Below are 18,301 nucleotides of genomic sequence, written 5' to 3' on the forward strand. Positions count from 1 at the left end.
ATTGGTTTGCTAACCAGGGGATCCCAGGATCGATTCCGATGCTTAGAACAACCTGATTAAAATACAGATCTATATTTCGTTTCGTTTTATTATACTTTCGATGGCCTACACTACATGAAGATCTGACCGGTTGTAGTAGAAGGTCGCCTCAGTGGCTTTGGCCCTATGACGTCAGACATTAATTGATTAACCAATCAGCATTGACAGTGGGTTACCCACAGATCTGTGCACCTCACGCCAAAAACTTGCCGCAACAGAATGTTTCATTGGCTAATCCCTAACATCAACCAGAACGCAGGTTATATAACAACTCTTCCAGATCCTAGTGTATTAAAGTCAAGTAAAACGAAATTTTGAACTATAAAAAACGAAACGAAATAGGATCTGTATTTTAATCAGATTGGGCTCAGAAAGTATTCAGTTGGTATTCCGGGCCCATTTTCCCACACTGCATGGCGTATAGGCCTACCTGTTTTCATTAGTTTCGTTCATGGTGCAGAAAGTAGAATAAGTTATTCATTATACAGAAGTAGAAGTACAAAAACCGAAGAAAAAAAAACCTGTAGGCCTATTGGACAAGTGCCCCTACAAATTCCAGTATAATTTTGGGGACTTGACTTGAGGAAGTTATTGAATAGCCTTACGATCTAAATCACATTGGTAAGAACAGTCGGTCACCTATAGGCCTACCATTACCATGGCAATCTGTTCCACAGCCAAGGCTAATTGAGCCAAGGGAAAGTCCCTTGCATGAACAATAACATTCTTGTTTTGCATGTTACAGATAAAACAAATATTAATATATATACCACTGAATTGCCAGCTATTTAAAATTATTATTGATTTCGAGTTTGGGACGTTTCGGTCAGTTAGAGGAAACGACCTCATCATAAATGCGACATCGTCATTATATTGGTCTGGCACGAAGTGTCAATCCAACAACCGGAAGTTACATCGAACGAGTTGGGCATCTTATCAACAAACTGAGGTGTTTTTCTTCGCCTGTTTCGATCGACTTTGAGGTGATTAATGTGTAATTCGACTTTGTATTTTGCGAATAAGTTGCAAAAAAATATTTCCTTTTGTTAACTTTGTTTATATCATTGTATTGCTCTTTCTTTCAGGTCCTGTCATCTCAAGAAAATCAAGTCAAGGCATTCGAACGTCGCCATATTTTTAGATTTCTGGAACTGGGGAAGAAAACATTTGAAGGACAAATCGCTGATTTTATAAAAGTATAGTCCAAACATCATCTAACCTTCGCTTCCTTATTTTAGAATGAAATTGGCTCCGAATAATTGTCCTTCATTTCGCTTCTAATCCGCATATCACCTTGGAGATAAAAAGGTCACACCAATCAGCCGGCAATCCCATATTGACAGAAGCCAAAGGCTACAGTTGATGAGAAGAAGCCCGGCCGGTGGTTAGTGAAGAACACTGAACGGGATTTGCTATCTGCAGTGTTTTAATGCAGAACCACTCCCTGACCCACAATAAAAGACATTTTCATATTTTAAAGACTAGTAAGAGGTGATCATGTCCATGATGCATAGATTACAAACTGTCATTGCACAGGTTCGGCCATTAGCAGTTAGGAAGATTGGTTCACCTGTACGAATACTGGGGTATAACTCTCATGAACATAACAGAAGTTATGCATCTCAGGCAGCGGCTGAATCCTTTCTCAATGGCAATTCTTCTACATACGTGGAGGAAATGTACCTATCATGGCAGAAGGAGCCAACTTCAGTACACAAGGTGAGTTACCGTATTTAATTTTATTAAAGGGAACTTCTGTAGTGGACATTTAAATTCTGATAATTCGTATCCTGTTTCAATTCTTCATCAGGTTTCTGACATGGAGTAATAACATGTTAGGATGTAGGTCAGTTACTAGTTCATTATAATAATAATATGCCCCAGAGATAAATATAGCCTTGGGGCATAGACATAGTCAAGTAGCCTACATTGTAAATCATCCATGTGTACGTAACAAGAAATTTTTGTCAAGCATGAATGGTCACTCAAATTTTAGGGTGCCTTATCATAAATAAAATATTTTCAAATATATAGCTATCAGGTCTCGCGCTGTTGGTCTCCAAGGTCGCAATTTGCGATAAAAATAGGAAAGTGGTGATTAAGATTTAATTTTGGTGATAACGTTTTGCGGTAGTGGTGATTCTTTATGGGAACTGGCAGAAAAAATCTTAAAATTCTAATCGTATTTATCTTGGATTAACCATTGCGTTGTTGTTTCATTTCGTCTTAAAAAAAAAAAATTGTAATGCACGTTATCAAAATGTCCGACAGTTCTTTTCGAAGAGAATTAAATATTTTAATAGTTGAATTCTGTTTACTGTGGTTTCAGTATGAAGTTCATACGGTACCGTATGTAAAATATACAAGCATGCCTATTGGATATTATTTTTTCAAATTATATTATCACCATTGGTTGGAAACGTCAAAACGAGTTGAATTAGTTCTAATTAGATATTATTTAACTTATCCAGACCATAATCAACTCTCAATGTCATTGCTAGCCTGCAATATTTAGCGGATTGAAATACATTTTTTGAAAAATAATTAAACGTTAAAATGGATATTTAAGATTTTTTTTTATCGTACCGACTTTAATAATGATGATCGAGGCTAGCCTAAAATTCAAAAGTGATTGAAATTTTCAGCATATTCTATTTACGTTATCTATTTCTTAACTATTATAGCGAGAACTGTCAATTCTTTATCTAATCTCACATAATGACCCTTTAATTAAAATTTTGGGATTGAGGCAGGGGACATCAGCCTCACTGTTAGCTTGTTAATTTTAGTATATTTTCACTTTTGAAGATACATATAACAGCCTATTGATGTAGATCAATATGTTAACTATGAATTGGAAAATTGAAGCACTACCAATATCAGATGGTTGATCACAGTTAATCCAATTTGTGTATAACTCAGATATTTTATTTTTTCAGTCGTGGGATGTATTTTTTCGACAAACAGCAGGTGGAGCTCTTCCAGGCCAAGCTTATGTCCGCCCTCCTACCTTAAGTTATGGAAGTCCAGGTATGCAGGTATCATACCCAGTGCATGCTGTGGCTCAGGGAGCACCTGTAGATGAAAAGACCATTGAAGATCATTTGTCCGTTCAATCTATTATTAGATCTTATCAGGTACAAATTAATTTTTTTGTTAATATCAGCAGCAGTTATATCAAATAGTAACTTAATTTTAAACAAAATTTCTTTTGAATTTTAATGTTCTGCTACTTTTGAATTAGTTAAATGTGAATTTTAAGTATTAATTTTTGCTTTGAACATTTGCCTTCTTTTCCAAGTGTTTTATTTTACTATAAATAAAGCTAGGTTGTTTTTTTGAGGATTAATATTTTTTATAATATAACTATAACTGAAAAAGGGTAGTTTTGAAATTGTTTCAAATTTAAATTGTGGTTTAATTTCAGATATTTTAATTTATTTAGAAATTAGTTCTGGATTAATTTTAAATACTAACTATTTTTATAATTGATGCATGTTTTAGCTACAACTGAAGGGATATCAGTAATGGGATCAACATGAAACTCTTATATTAAATTGTATTTTGAAGTGCCATAAAAAATTTAAAACAAGAAATTAACATTCTTTCCAATGATTTTGTTTTAAAGAATGTGAATTTCAGATTATAGAATATTGATTATCCATGAATAGTGTTGGGCTAGAGATCGATGTAATAGAGTACCAGTTGAAATTGACTTACATAAGCATCAATCAATAATGTTTGCCATCATATCGATCATTGGCTTCATGTTCTAATGCCACTAATGGGGAAGTAATGGGGTTTAACATCCTACTTTTTTGCTTATGAAGACGGCTAATGTGAAAGCAATGTATAGATAAGCTTATTCATGCTGCTAGTTGCTAGTTTTAGCTAGAATATCACCAACTACAAGCCTGGAAATAAGGCACCGATCACAGACAATGTCAGGCACAGATTCAGGCACTAAACCTCTGATGCCTGCCTTTCATTTTGTCAAGCACTGATTTGTCTATTTGTCTGACTCTAAGTTGGAAATGTCAAGTACTATTTCATTAGTGCCTGACATTTTGTCAGGTACATCTAAAACCGTTATTTCCAGGCCTGACCAACTACAATATTCCAATTACAGAAGTTTCTCAATCTCAACACTATTGGTAAAATGTATAACTGTATTGAATATATTAGAAATCAATATTACAGAATCTTATTTTTTTTTTCAAGGCACACAAGTTGTTCTACTAACAAATTTATTCATTTCTGTATTGCGTTTTTAAAGTTAGATTTGTCTCACCTACAGCACATTCCATAAAACATTAGAGGTTTCGAAAAGATCGCTATTTAAAACTTGTTCATTTCAACTGGAACCGAGTCAACCCATGATCTCAGGCAATGATTGTTTCTTACAGAAACAACATCCAAAGTTACATTAATTTAACTAGTAAATTATATTTTTTATTTACATTAATGAGGCATAAACAAATCTCTATACCACACTGATTGTGTCAGCTAGGTGAGAATGTCTTTTTGCGCTTTTTAATGGTTAGAACGAGGATCAGAAACAAGAAACAATTTTCATTAGCAAATGAACAATGATCTAATATTCTGTAATTTAAAGCTATCTGTAAACAAACACATTAGTTTAGTCTCTTTAAAAATGTCATATGTTATTTATAAGTCATTCCATTTAGCTCCAAAGACATAGAATTTCATATTTTTTTTAAATCTCTCTATTTTACCCCTCTCCTCCCACGGCACCCCCACCAAAAAAAGATATTACCGGTAGTTTCTTGTTTCGTGTTCGTCTAATGATTTGTAGAAAATCGTATTGTTTTTATTTGCTATTTTATATATTTTCAAAGAGATGGACATTATAACTTTAGTAAGTAAAAAGTGTGTGTAGGTAATGACACTACATTTTTATATGTAATATTTACAGATGGAGCAGATGCCTAGAAAATAGTTTGTGTGTTGCTTAACAGTCCGCTCTTTGCACCCATGCAGTCAATTTTCCAGGGCTTTTTGCTTTTTATCTGCCACCAAGTGATTTTAGATCAGATTTGTTGCTTTTCTCAGATTCCATATCATATTTCAAATCATTTTATACAAGTTGCGTGTAAATGGGTCCATGTGTGAAACGTCTCAGATATGCATTATTTTAGATATACCTATTGTAAGCTAATTTAATAATTGATTCAGTCGAATATCTCTTTCTTATCTTATTCAATGATTTATATTTGAAGTGGCGACAAAAAGCAGACAGCCCCTCCATACTGATTTTAATTGGGTTGATTTGGGGGTAAATTGATGCATTAAATTATGTGAAATAATGAGTAATTGAGTATAGTATCCATCAGAAGAGATTGGTGGTCATTAGTTTACTTAGAATAAAAAACACTTTACATCAAAAGTATGTGAACATGATTTTCATACGCCCGGTAGCAAGAAAGATTTTCATATGCCCGGTAGCAAGAAAGATTTTCGTATGCCCGGTAGCAAGAAAGATTTTCATATGCCCGGTAGCAAGAAAAATTTTCATATGCCCGGTAGCAAGAAAGATTTTCATATGCTCAGTAGCAAGAAAGATTTTCATATGCCCGGTAGCAAGAAAGGCCTGAAATTCTTCATTCTGTTGATCAACAGTCTTGTTTGCCATTTTTTTTTATTTTTTGAAAAAAATAAATCCTTGAAATTCTCTTGTATGGATATTAATCTCGTTAGATTATTACTAATAATGTTTGCATCTTTTGGTTTAGACACGGGGCCATAATGTTGCAAAACTTGATCCCTTGGAAATAGCAGATGCAGACTTGGACTCAGAAACTCCACGAGAGTTGATGCTGACCAATTATAATTTGGGTACGTATACTGTGTCTGCATTCTGAACCATGTGTTTGTTATTTATTGGCTTATACTTAGGACTACTCACACATTATTTTCTGTAGGTGGAGAAACAGGCAGTGGAGTTTATTAAGCAGAAATTAGTACATTTTTTTGTATGCATAGTTTTATATTTTATTTAATTTATTTGAGGGAGAAGCTTTTTGGGGATGCAGTGCTTTTATCCAATTGGGTAATGCATTATAAAAAATGTTTATATGGTATAATTTATTGTAAGGGCATGGGTTGTGATGGTACATAGTAGTAAAGTAGTTACCGTTTTGATTTTTTTTTTTTTCAAAAGCATTGCCATAAGTTTTATAGATTTACTAAAACATTAATGTAATTTTGAACAATTAGTAAATAATAAATATAGTAATTTAATGGTTCTCGAGTTTTTAACTTAAACACAAAGAAACAACTTATCCATATTTTCTGAAAATGCATCAAGTTTGAAGCTCATGTTTCAAATGAAGTTGAAATACCCCGAAAGGCTTTGCCCTTTTTTTATTTCAATTTTCAGTAACAAGTGATGTCCAGTTGTGGGGTTTTGAGTCCTATTATTTATGTTATCAGTGGAAATGCAATGTATAATTCATATATACATGTATTTACTTGAATTATGCATTGTATTTCTTGCTAGAAATATATATGTAGTTTGATGACCCTTCTGTTGCTTTATCTTCATCCTTCCTGATCAGCTTGACCAAAACAAATATTATGGCAGTTTTACATTTATGTATATTATTTGTTGATAGTGTTCATCACTATTAATTATAAAATTAATTTTGGAAAATCATCGATACACACTGAGATTGAGTGCAATTATGATTTGTTTAGATACTGAACTTTGCCGCGCATATTTTACAGAAACACTATTGTGGGCATATAATATACATTATAAGATTGCTATTAGATTTGGGTTTGCTTATCGAAGATGCAGAATTATATATGAACAGTTATTTTTAATTCCCATCATTGGTCTTTCATCCTGTCTTAGATTCGCGGACATAATCTAGCAGATCTTGACCCACTTGGAATAAACAGCGCTGATTTAGAGAAAAATCCACCATCTGAACTTTCTCTAAGTCACTATCACTTTGGTAAGACATCATCTAGACTTGCTCTTGTTTCCCCACAACCTAACCAAGTACCTAATCCTTATTGCACAATAAACTTCGGAAGAATTATAAATATTTAAACCAAATTGATAAGATTTGATGTTCATTATAAGTATTATATGTTTGGAATTCATCCATTTTATTACACTGTTATACACATATATAATTATAAGCAGGACTCACACTGTCAGTTGCAATTTGCGATAAAGATATGAATGTGGCGATTAATATTTGATTTTGGTGATAATGTTTTGTGGTGCTGGTGATTATTTTTGAGAACTGTCGGAAAAAGTCTTAAAATTCTACTCGTATTAATCCTGGATTAACCATTATTGAGTGTCAATCACGAGGCGGAATACTATAAATTAATCAACTGGCACCAAAAATAAAATCTGATCTAATTAAATCCAAACTCTGCTAATCTGTTACTGAATGGAAAGACAGATTTTTAAAGTTGTTGTGTATTGTATATATCAGTAATTGTTTTATAAAAAGCCTAGCTGAGACATAAAATTGTTAGATGTCTTTTTTATCACACATACTTAACAGAAAAAATATTCCAGTTGCTGGAAAAATTTTAAACATTTTTTTACGTAAAAATTATCATCCATTTTGGCGGAAAAAAAAATTGAAAGCAAGTGTGAGCCCTGACTATAAGGTTATTAAAATGGTTGAATTTATAGAAAAAATTGACTTGTAATACCATTTGTCTCAAATAATGAATCCGACAATTATTCTTAAAATTACGAATCAATAATAATCAATAATATATTGACAATTTGCAGTAATTGATAATTATATAAAACTAGTACATCAGAAACTGTGAAACACTGCCGAAAGCAGGAATGTCCTTAGTGTTCCTTTTTAAATGCATAAAACATGTATCTGTAAAGATTTTTTATATAACAGGAACTTGAAGCAAGTCTAGAGTATTTTGATTGTTTAACATGATTATCACTTTTATACATGGCTTGGCTTACTGTGGTGTGTTTTTGGTTTCCTTAGCTAATTATTCTTCTTTATTTTCAATTATATGTATGTAATATGAAATGGATGAATACCTATTTCAACTGAAAAAATGCACAAATTTAGCACACACTTAAATACATTAGCAGATTAAATAAAAAGTGTGTCCCCATGATTTCTTCGGTTGAATATTTTGGTATTTTTAATGGTATTTTTTACTTTATGGTGAATTGACGTACTTACAATGTATTTGTTAAAACCTAGACCAATATAATGAAGATTTCAGATTTGAAGTGAAACAATAATCTATCCTTAAAGAGACCTTAGTATGGATGCCAGGATGCAGTGTTGAATTTAACTTCACCTAAATGCACATTCTTCTTCCCAGAAATAGATCTGGGGATAGGATCTATATAGTCAAAATTGTTCCCCCCCCCCTTCCCTGCACTGTTCCCTCAAAAAAAAATACTTTGTTACACTACCATGTTTTCATTCTTTCTTACCATTAAAGATACATTATGTAAGAGCTTAATCGACATATATGAGGTCTTGATTTTGGCTTCAAATGTTACATTAACTATTATTTGGACATTTATTAACATGGCAAGACCATAATCAACTCTGTAGACCATTGGATGACAGAGTTTCAAATGGATTAGAACACCTGCTAGATTTAAAAGTTTAATGATAAAATGGACAATCGTGACTTAGTCTCGACAGCCAAGTACCATTGTTTTGATAATGCTAGATCTCGTCAAATCTTAAAACACTCATAACTTCAATCACAGTAAAGTAATTTGAATGAAATTTCCGAAATATTTATTTTTCATTAACTATTTTTGAACTATTACAGACAGATCTTTATCTAAATCATACATAATGCATCTTTACGTCCACTGATTTGTGAATATAAGGTACACTGTAGACGTAGCCATACTAAGGTCTCTTAATTTTACATGATAAACTGAAAATTATTAAACCTCAGATCAATTCAGTAGAAAAGGGATGTATGCCTTCCTCTAAAATTGGGTGGGGTTTTGCTGTATAGTAACATTTTTCAGACTGGAGACTTTTAAGTAGAAAAGGAATGTATGCCTTCCTCTAAAATTGGGTGGGTTTTTGCTCTATAGTAGCATTTTTGAGACTGGAGACTTTTTTTTCACTAATTTTTATGAAACTTGCTGGTACGTATAAAAAATAAATAAAAAAATATTGTTGCATGGCTGTATTGCTATGTCACCAAGGTTTGTTCTATTGAGAGAGGTTTTGATGGCTGAATGGTTAACGCGTGCACGCTGTATCATAAGGTCTGTCATTGAGTCAACTGGTGCGGTTTCGAATCACCGGTTGTACGTGACAAGGAGTAGGGTTGCCTGTCCAACCTCGTGGGTTTTCTCTGGGTCCTCCAGTTTCCTCCCACTGCTGAAAATCTTAAGGGCAAGCGAATTATTGAAATAAAATTGAACCGTATGTTAGTCCCGAAATGACCTGGTTTGTGTCCATTGGACGTTAAACCCCCATTTCTTACTCTCTATTTGTTTCGGTAAAATCAACTTGAAAATCAGACATTTGCTTGAAAAGATTAGAAATAATTATTTGGTCTCAGAAATTTGACTAGGTTGACATGCAGCCCTCCTGGACCTCATTTGTTTGTGCATACAACATTTTAAATGAAATGGCCTGCTTAATGTATTCTTTATAACGATAAATTAGTTGATTTGTATATAGCTATTACATGTATATATGGGCTCATATTTGATAGATTGAATTATGAACAATGCATTTAGTAGTGAGAAAACATTGATTATTTAGAATGTTGAATTCTGTTACGAGGTTTGTGTTTTCTATGTTCTTGGTATACTGGTTTTCTCCCTACAGTCAAAGAAACCTTAGAAATGCTGTCACCTAATCACTGTTCATTCTTTTAATAATTAACATTAAATATAGCACACTTTTTATAGATTTGGTTGAAGTCTAATACTGTTTTAAAAGTAAAATCTCAGATTTTTTGTGGAAATTTTTTCTTTTAGTTAATTAAAACATTTTCTTTACGAGCTTCGTATAATTTCACACTTTATTTATGTCGCATTAGATTATGTTTTGATCATAAAATTCGCTAGAGCTGCTTGTCTAGATTCATCAAAACAAAGGGAATTGGAATTGTATTTGACATGAAGTAGTTTGGTTTCTAAGTAGTAATATCCCAATACATACAGATTGTATCAGTGTATTGGTATTAGGACAAATAAAAAACCCTAAAACTTCGACACAAATTTATTGCTGTTATAAATGCGGGTGGCCAAACAAGTCCAGTTATTGTAAAGAGTAAACCTGCTCTGCTTGCTTCCATCATCACGAGTGATCGACCCTGTTATATTAACTGAGGAATTACTTTCTAGAGGTGGGGTGTTCTAAAACACTGTTCATATGTTCCGTCGATTGGTGCTTTACAGGTAATAGTCTCATCATTTTCCCCATTTAATGGTGACAGGTCTAGTGTAGGCGAAGAAGTTCTCAAGATTGAATCCAAATATGACCTAATGTCACAATTAACAGTAAAAAAGAAGAGAAATTGACAAGACTATTTACCTTTAAAGCACCACTCAACGTATTAGAACACTTTAACACACATTTCCTGTGCGCACGTAAAAGAACCCTTTACAGTTAGAATCCAATATAAGAGTAGGCAGTAGCTGTCAGAAGAAAAATTACCCTTATAACACACGGTATGGCGTATGACCGTCTTCATTAGCCCAGTTGGAGCAGAACAGTAGACTGTTAAATTTCATTTAAAACACATCGCTAGAATGTAATTCCTCGATTAACAGAGTAGAGCTATCGTGATCATTCTACTCTCAATGGTTCCTGCATAAGCCACCGAATGGCTCCCCACAGTGGCACCCTACTTCTCCCATATTTGTTTTGATGTTTCTAGCCATATATATCTGCTGCATAGATATTGTTTATTCAATAAATGTCGGGTTTTTTTCACATATATATTACTATAAATATATCCTATTTTAGCTTGATTTATTAGCTTAAAGTTAGACATATATTATTTCTGTGATAAGTAAAAATATTATTTATTAATGCATTTGGTACACAGTGAACAAAAAAAAAAGTTACGTTTTCTAATTAAGTTAGCTCAGTGAATTTGTGTTAAAGTTTATATTATAACTTATAGAGGAGGAAGATTTAGATCGTGTATTTAGATTACCAGCCACTACATACATCGGTGGACAAGAATCTCAATTACAATTACGTGAAATAATCAAAAGATTAGAGGTAAAATTATTTTTAACGTTTCTATTTTAATAAAAGTTTTCGAGATTAAATTTCTGTTACAGGTTTGTTATAGACATGAGAAAATGGTATGAGACAAGATCAGATTGTTTTTCATGTAATAAATGCCTGTCTGATTTAAAATTGCGGCGAAATTAATAATTTTGGAAAATGAAGCCACTTGACAATTTTGTATGTGTGTGAGTTAGTTGTATTTTACGTCTGCTTCCACTGAGGTTATATCACAGACATGTTTCTTATTTCTGTTTTAAACCCACGTGGGGGTGTGTGGATGGATGAATGGTTAGCACGTGCACGCTGTATCATAAAGTCTGTCACTGAGTCAACTGGCGTGGTTTCGATTCCCCAGTTGTACGTGACAAAGGGGTACGGTCAGCTGTCCAACCGGTTTCCTCCCACTGCTAAAGACCCCTACACGCAAGCGAATTATTGAAATAAAATTGAATCGTACTTAGTCCCGAAATGACCTAGTTTGTGTCGAGTAGTTGCTAAACCCTCTCTCTCTCTCTCTTTCCCTCTCTCTCTCTCTCTCTTTCTCTGATTAATAATGTCAAACAGACGTAATTCTGGTTTTAATGCGGTTAATGCGATCTAAGCAATTAACATTCTGTCAAATCTTTTTAAGTTTTGTATTTTTCAAGTTATCAAACACATCGTGTATTATGTTATTTCAGCAAGTGTATTGTCAACATATTGGTATTGAGTTTATGTTTATTAATAACCTCGAACAAACAGATTGGATTAGAAAGAGGTTTGAAACTCCTAGTATAATGAAGTTTAACAGTGAAGAAAAAAGATTAATTATGGCACGTCTTATCAGATCAACAAGGTAAAAAAAACAATTTCAACATATCAAATTAGTTTAAAGATACATTATGTAAGATTTTGTGGAGGTCTGGTGTTCGATCCCTGCATTGGCCGAGAAAGTTCATCCAGATTTCCCTGCGAGGTTCCCCCTTGTTAGTGATGCAGGAAGGAGGGCCTGACAAGGACAGTTGTCTAGTCATTCGGATGAGACGGAAAGCGAGGTCCCGTGTACACATTAGGCGAGACGTAAAAGATCCCTTGACAGTTGGAATTCGATATAAGAGTAGGCCGTAGTGCCCCTGTCCGGGCAAAATTTCCCCTCATAGCACACTGTATGGTGTATGCCCGTCTTCATTAGCCCAGTTTGGAGCAGAACAGTAGGGCGTTAAACCCATTTCATTTCATTTTATTTTTCAAGATTTTGATAAAGAGTTGGCCATTCTTACTATAATAGTTCGGAAATATTTTTATTGAAAATTTCGTTCAAATTGCTTCAATGCGAGCAAAGATATTAGCATTTGAATGTTTGACAAGATGTGTGCAGTAATTGCAACCACCGCACTGGTTGTTCGAAGCTTAGTCTTGCTTCACCATTTTTAGATTTTAATCTAAAATGCAAAATATGGCTGAACCTTAGCATTCTAATCTACTTAATATAGGAGATATCCGACGACATCGAGAGTTGATTATGGTCTTGTCATGTTAATTAATGTCTAATTAATATTTTATAAAACATTTAAAGGTCACCGGAAAAGGTTCATAAATTTTTTAAATAATGCAAGTAATTATGTCAACATATCCTTTCCATAAGTATAACACGAACCCGAATGTCAATATTACCTACAACAGGTAAATATCAACGTTAGCAATTTCCGCCATTCTCCGTGGGTAGTCGTAACTTTCCGTAAATTTGACGTCATTTTAGTCCTTCTGCTCATATTCTAGTCTATATTTCTATGTGCAGAAGGACTAAAATGACGTCACGGATTGCTTATTGACGGAAAGTTCCGACTACCGACGGAGAACGGCGGAAATTACTGATGTTGAAATTTACCTGTTGCAGGTATTATTGACGTTCGGGCTCGGGTTATACTTATGGAAAGGATATGTTGACATAATTACTTGCATTATTTAAAAAAAAAATTGATGCTTTTCCGGTGACCTTTAAGGCCCAAAGAAAGACTTGCCATAGGCAGATTTACCTCTTGTATAATGTATGTTTAAAAAAGTGAGATGTTGGAATGGGTATATGACCGAATTCTCTGATGATTGTCCATGTTGTAGATAAGAAAATGAAATGGTGGTTTAATGCCCAATTGTTCTAATTCAACTAGGCTTGTGCTAAGAGGGAAATTTTGCCCGGACAGCGGCGCTGTGGCTTACTTTTATTTTGAATTCCAACTGCCAAGGGATCTTGTGGACACGGGACCTCGGTTTTTCATCCCATCCCAATGACTATGGGTTGTCGCTTGTCAGGCTCTTGGTCCTGTACCACTAACAAGAGGGAACCACGTCTGAAAATGCAGGGATCAAACACTTGACTTCCAGGTTAGCGAGCCAACATCTAACTCTTGTAGATAAGAAAGATTTTTTAAACCAATGAAATAGTATGCTAACTAATTCAATTGTAAGGAATTTAGTATTGTTTAACTTTGGTGTTGTTTTATTTGTAGAATTGAAGAGTTTTTAGCGAGAAAATGGTCATCTGAGAAGAGATTTGGATTAGAAGGATGTGAAGTATTGATTCCTGCTATGAAAACTATAATTGATTCTTGTAGTGCTCAGGGTGTGGATAGTTTTGCTATTGGAATGCCACACAGGTACAATATGATTAACAAAACTAATTTTTTTTAAATGGCATTTAGTAATTGGAACTTTTAATAACACACTATTTATGGATAACAATTACTATGGTTTATTTTACTGCGATGTTTCAACAAGATTTCACAAGTCGTTATCAAGCATATAACAACGACTTGTGTAATCTTGTTGAAGCATTGCAGTGAAATAAACCATAGTAATTTTTATCCATAGATAGTGTGTTATTTGATAATTTTCTGTGGATTTGGTTATGGACAACTTAAATAAAAGATATTTATAGGATGTCGTACCTGTTTCATTTGCTAAACCCCAGTAAAAGGTTTAAACTCTAACCAATGAAAAAATATTTCTTTCATAGGCTCAGAATTGCCTGGATTGTGCTCAATATTGGTAGCATTTTTATAGCCTTTAATCACTTGAAAAATCTTGTGGATGCTCTAGAGACAAAAGTTATCATCCGATTGGCTTTAGATTGATAAACAGAGTTTAAGGTCTTGACACGAACAAGTATATTGATTTTCAATGGATTTTGATAACTTGAACAGCTAAATCCATGATATTAAATGTTTTGTATACTAAACGTTAGCATGGGGCAGAACTTTATAAAAGCCAAACAAATTCTAATGATTTCTGATAATTACGTAGAGTTGTTACGCTTAATCAGATTTTAGTGTATTATAAATGTTTCATTACCAACAATAGAAAAAATATGTGACAACCCTCTTGTTGACTGCTCGGACTACTTAGCTGCTGTGGTTGTTTCGTTGCCTGACAACCTATCTTTTATTTCATGCATGAAATTGCTATAAATCTTAATAATTCATTATTTTATCTTTAAATGGGTAAAAATGATTGTATGCTGAACAACTAATTATCAAAATTTAGATGAAAAGGTTTAGCTCAACTGAAAATTACTATACATGAGTTTCTCTTTTATTACAGAGGTCGTTTGAATGTCCTGGGAAATGTTTGTCGAAAACCACTCGAGAAAATTATTTGTCAGTTCGACTCCAAACTAGAAGCAGCAGATGAAGGATCTGGAGATGTCAAATATCATCTAGGAATGTGTCATGAACGTTTAAATAGAGTCACAAATAAAAACATCAAAATAGCTGTAGTAGCTAACCCGTCCCATTTAGAAGCTGTTGATCCCATTGTACAGGGTAAAGTTAGGGCTGAACAGTTTTTACGTGGAGATAGAGATGGAAAAAAGGTAACTTTTGAATTATTTTTTTTTATAAAAATTTGATTAAAATACAGATCTAAAGTTCATCTTGTTTTTTTTTTTTTTTTTGCCTCCCGCCCTTCAAAGAAATGAAATGGGGTTTAACGTCCTACTATTCTGCTCTGACAGGGCTAATGAAGACAGGCATATGTCATACAGTGTGCTATGAGGGAAATTTTGGCTGGACAACGGCACTACGGCCTACTCTTATATCGAATTCCAACTGTCGAGGGATCTTTTATGCGCATAATAATGTGTACACAGGACCTCATTTTTTTTGTCTCATCCAGAGCAGAACAGTAGGACGTTAAACTCCATTTCGTTTTAGTTCTTATCTGCATAACACTGGCTGAACACTACTCCATGGACCAGATATAAGTTATTTACTCTCAGTTCAGTTTTATATAAAAAAAGAAATAATATTTGATAATGATAAAAACATAAAAAGTCATGAAATGCCATAAAAAAATAAAAATATCATAAAATTTGAAAAATATCATAAAATTTGATAAAAATATCATAAAATTTGATAAAAATATCATAAAATTTCACTAGAGGCTTTCATAATAATATACAATTTTGACAAACATCTGTGTACGATCCCTGCAATGTCCTCAGTTCGTCCTTGATTGTATCTACTTTTAAATACCAGTGTATTTTTTGTGTTTTAGGTAATGAGTATTTTATTACACGGTGATGCAGCATTTTCTGGTCAAGGTGTGGTATATGAAACATTTCATTTGAGTGATCTTCCAGCTTATACTACACATGGTACTATACACATCGTAGTTAACAACCAGGTAATTATACTACATATTTAATGTCACTCTGGGGCTTGTTTCACAAAATTTTAACTAAGATAAAATCCAAATTTTAGCAATTTGATTGGATAATATTAGATTGATTTTAGTGCTTAGCCAATCAAAATTGAAGTATCTACTAAAATTTGGAATTTATCTTTAGTTAAGATTTCGAGAAACAGGGCCCTGAATGATCAGTAGTGAATATTTGCTAGGCCGCTAATATCACTGAGAGGAATGACATGAGCTTAATGAGCTCACGATATTAACTTTTTTCCATCGGCAAATTAAATTCTAGAACCTTTTTTTTTGAAGTATTAGAAAAATAAATAAAGGTGTTTGAAGTATATCTGGATAAAAAGTATTGCCTATTTAGTGTTAATGGGTGGAGTGGACAGAATGACTTTTGATTGTGTGTGATCTAAACATTTTTTTCTTGCATATTCAGTGCTTCGATGTTGATAAATTTTCTACTGTCACTCGCTACTGTGTTGCAACTATTTTATAACATGTATTTAGGTTTCTTCAACAATATGTATAACACAAGGTTTAATTTTTGTTTCATTAAAATTTTTTAGATTGGATTCACAACAGATCCTCGTTTCTCTCGATCCTCACCATACTGTACTGATGTTGCCCGTGTAGTTAATGCTCCTATCTTCCATGTGAATGGTGATGATCCAGAAGCTGTTATCTATGTTTGTAAAGTCGCTTCTGAATGGAGACAAACATTTGGAAAAGATGTAGTCATTGATTTGGTATGTTAAAACTTGATATTTTGTGGAAATAAAAAATTTAGAAACAGCATGTTTATATAAATCAACATTTTAATAAAAGGCTAGCTTAAAGATACATTTGTTTAGAGCTAAAATGCAGATTGCAAGTCTTTCTATAGGCTTCAAATAAAATTTGTTATTCAGACCTTTATTTACATAACAAGCCCAAAATCAATTCTGTAGACCCTCGGATGGCTTAGATTTAAACAGTCGTCTATTTAATAATTAAATCATTAAATGGCTGACCAAGCTAACATTTACTTCCGGTGACTGCCAATGAAAGGCTTGATAATCGAGGGTAGGCACTGGGAATGTTCCTTGATAATCGAGAATATGTGGGCGGAGTTATCATCTATCAATCAAACAATCAGCAATTCTCGGAGACGGTGCAGAGACAATTGATGGAAATTTCTAGTCCAAACTTCCAACAGTGATAACTTCGTTCAGAATAAAGTAATTTGACTGAAATTTTCAATATTTTCTTTTTTTATCATCTATTTTTGAATTATTATATCAAGAATGGCCAACACTTTATAAAAATCTTAGTTAATGTATCTTTAACAGATCAGAAAATTTGGAGGTCTTAATTTAAAAATTCTCTGCCTGATTGGTAGAGTATTTAAAGAATATACCCATTTTGATGGTAGTAGTCTATAGAAATATTAATGGAATATTGAAAGGCAGGATTCATGCAGATCTTTGATTCTGGAATATCGACACTTTAATTTTTGTTTCATTACTTTGGTTAATAAACAAGGTGATCACTTTGTCGAGCCTCACCTGTTTAATGAATACAGTGAATTCCTTCTATTAAGACCACCTGTGGGACTGGCAGGATTTTGTCTTGATAGTGGGTTGGTCTCAATACTATGTGAGCATGCTTGATCCAATTTCAAAGAAAAACAGACACAGTGGTATTTAGATTATATAAACAAGTAGGCCTACTTTATTACTCTAACTCTAAGATGAGATAATGTAAAGTATAAACATATGTAGGCCTACTTTATTACTTTAAGATGAGATAATAATAATGTAATATAGGCCTACTTTAAAACTCTAATTGTAGGTTAGTTATAGAAGAAATGGACACAATGAAATAGATGAACCCATGTTTACACAACCACTTATGTACAAAAAGATTACCAAACAACCAACTGTGATAGCTAAATATGCCGAAAAACTCATCAATGAAGGTGTTGTTACTCAACAAGAATACGAGGTAATATAATATATTTTGTTAAAAATAAAGTTCTATTTCTCAGTAAGAATTGTTATGTTATGTATTATTAGGTATAGATAAGTTAAAGTAATGAAAATGCTGTACGTATTCAAGTTGAATGAAAATTATTTCAAGAACACAAAAAATAACCACATAAAAGTGGTGTGTATGTACTTGAAGTCATTGTTTATTTTATACACTTTACATACACACCACTGAAAGTGTCAGTCCAACCTCATAGGTTTTCTCTGTGTCCTCTGGATTCCTCCCACTGCTAAAGACCGCTACGCGCATGAGAATTATTGAAATAAAGTTGAACCGTATGTTAGTCCTGAAATGACCTAGTG

The 18,301-nt window shown here is 33.3% G+C and overlaps 1 protein-coding gene across 1 annotated transcript in view; it reads left to right on the forward strand.

Moving 5' to 3' along the window:
- Positions 1–17,438, forward strand: part of LOC126810629 (unconventional myosin-VI) — a 54,008-nt gene extending 36,570 nt beyond the window's left edge. Inside the window, exon 10 of the mRNA XM_056098922.1 lies at positions 17,352–17,438. Within this exon, the coding sequence (XP_055954897.1) occupies positions 17,352–17,438 (87 nt within the window). The remainder of the gene's footprint in view (positions 1–17,351) is intronic.
- The last annotated feature ends 863 nt before the right edge of the window (positions 17,439–18,301 follow it).

This window comes from Patella vulgata, chromosome 2, assembly GCF_932274485.2.
Source record: "Patella vulgata chromosome 2, xgPatVulg1.2, whole genome shotgun sequence".
In the NCBI taxonomy this organism is placed as follows: domain Eukaryota; kingdom Metazoa; phylum Mollusca; class Gastropoda; family Patellidae; genus Patella; species Patella vulgata.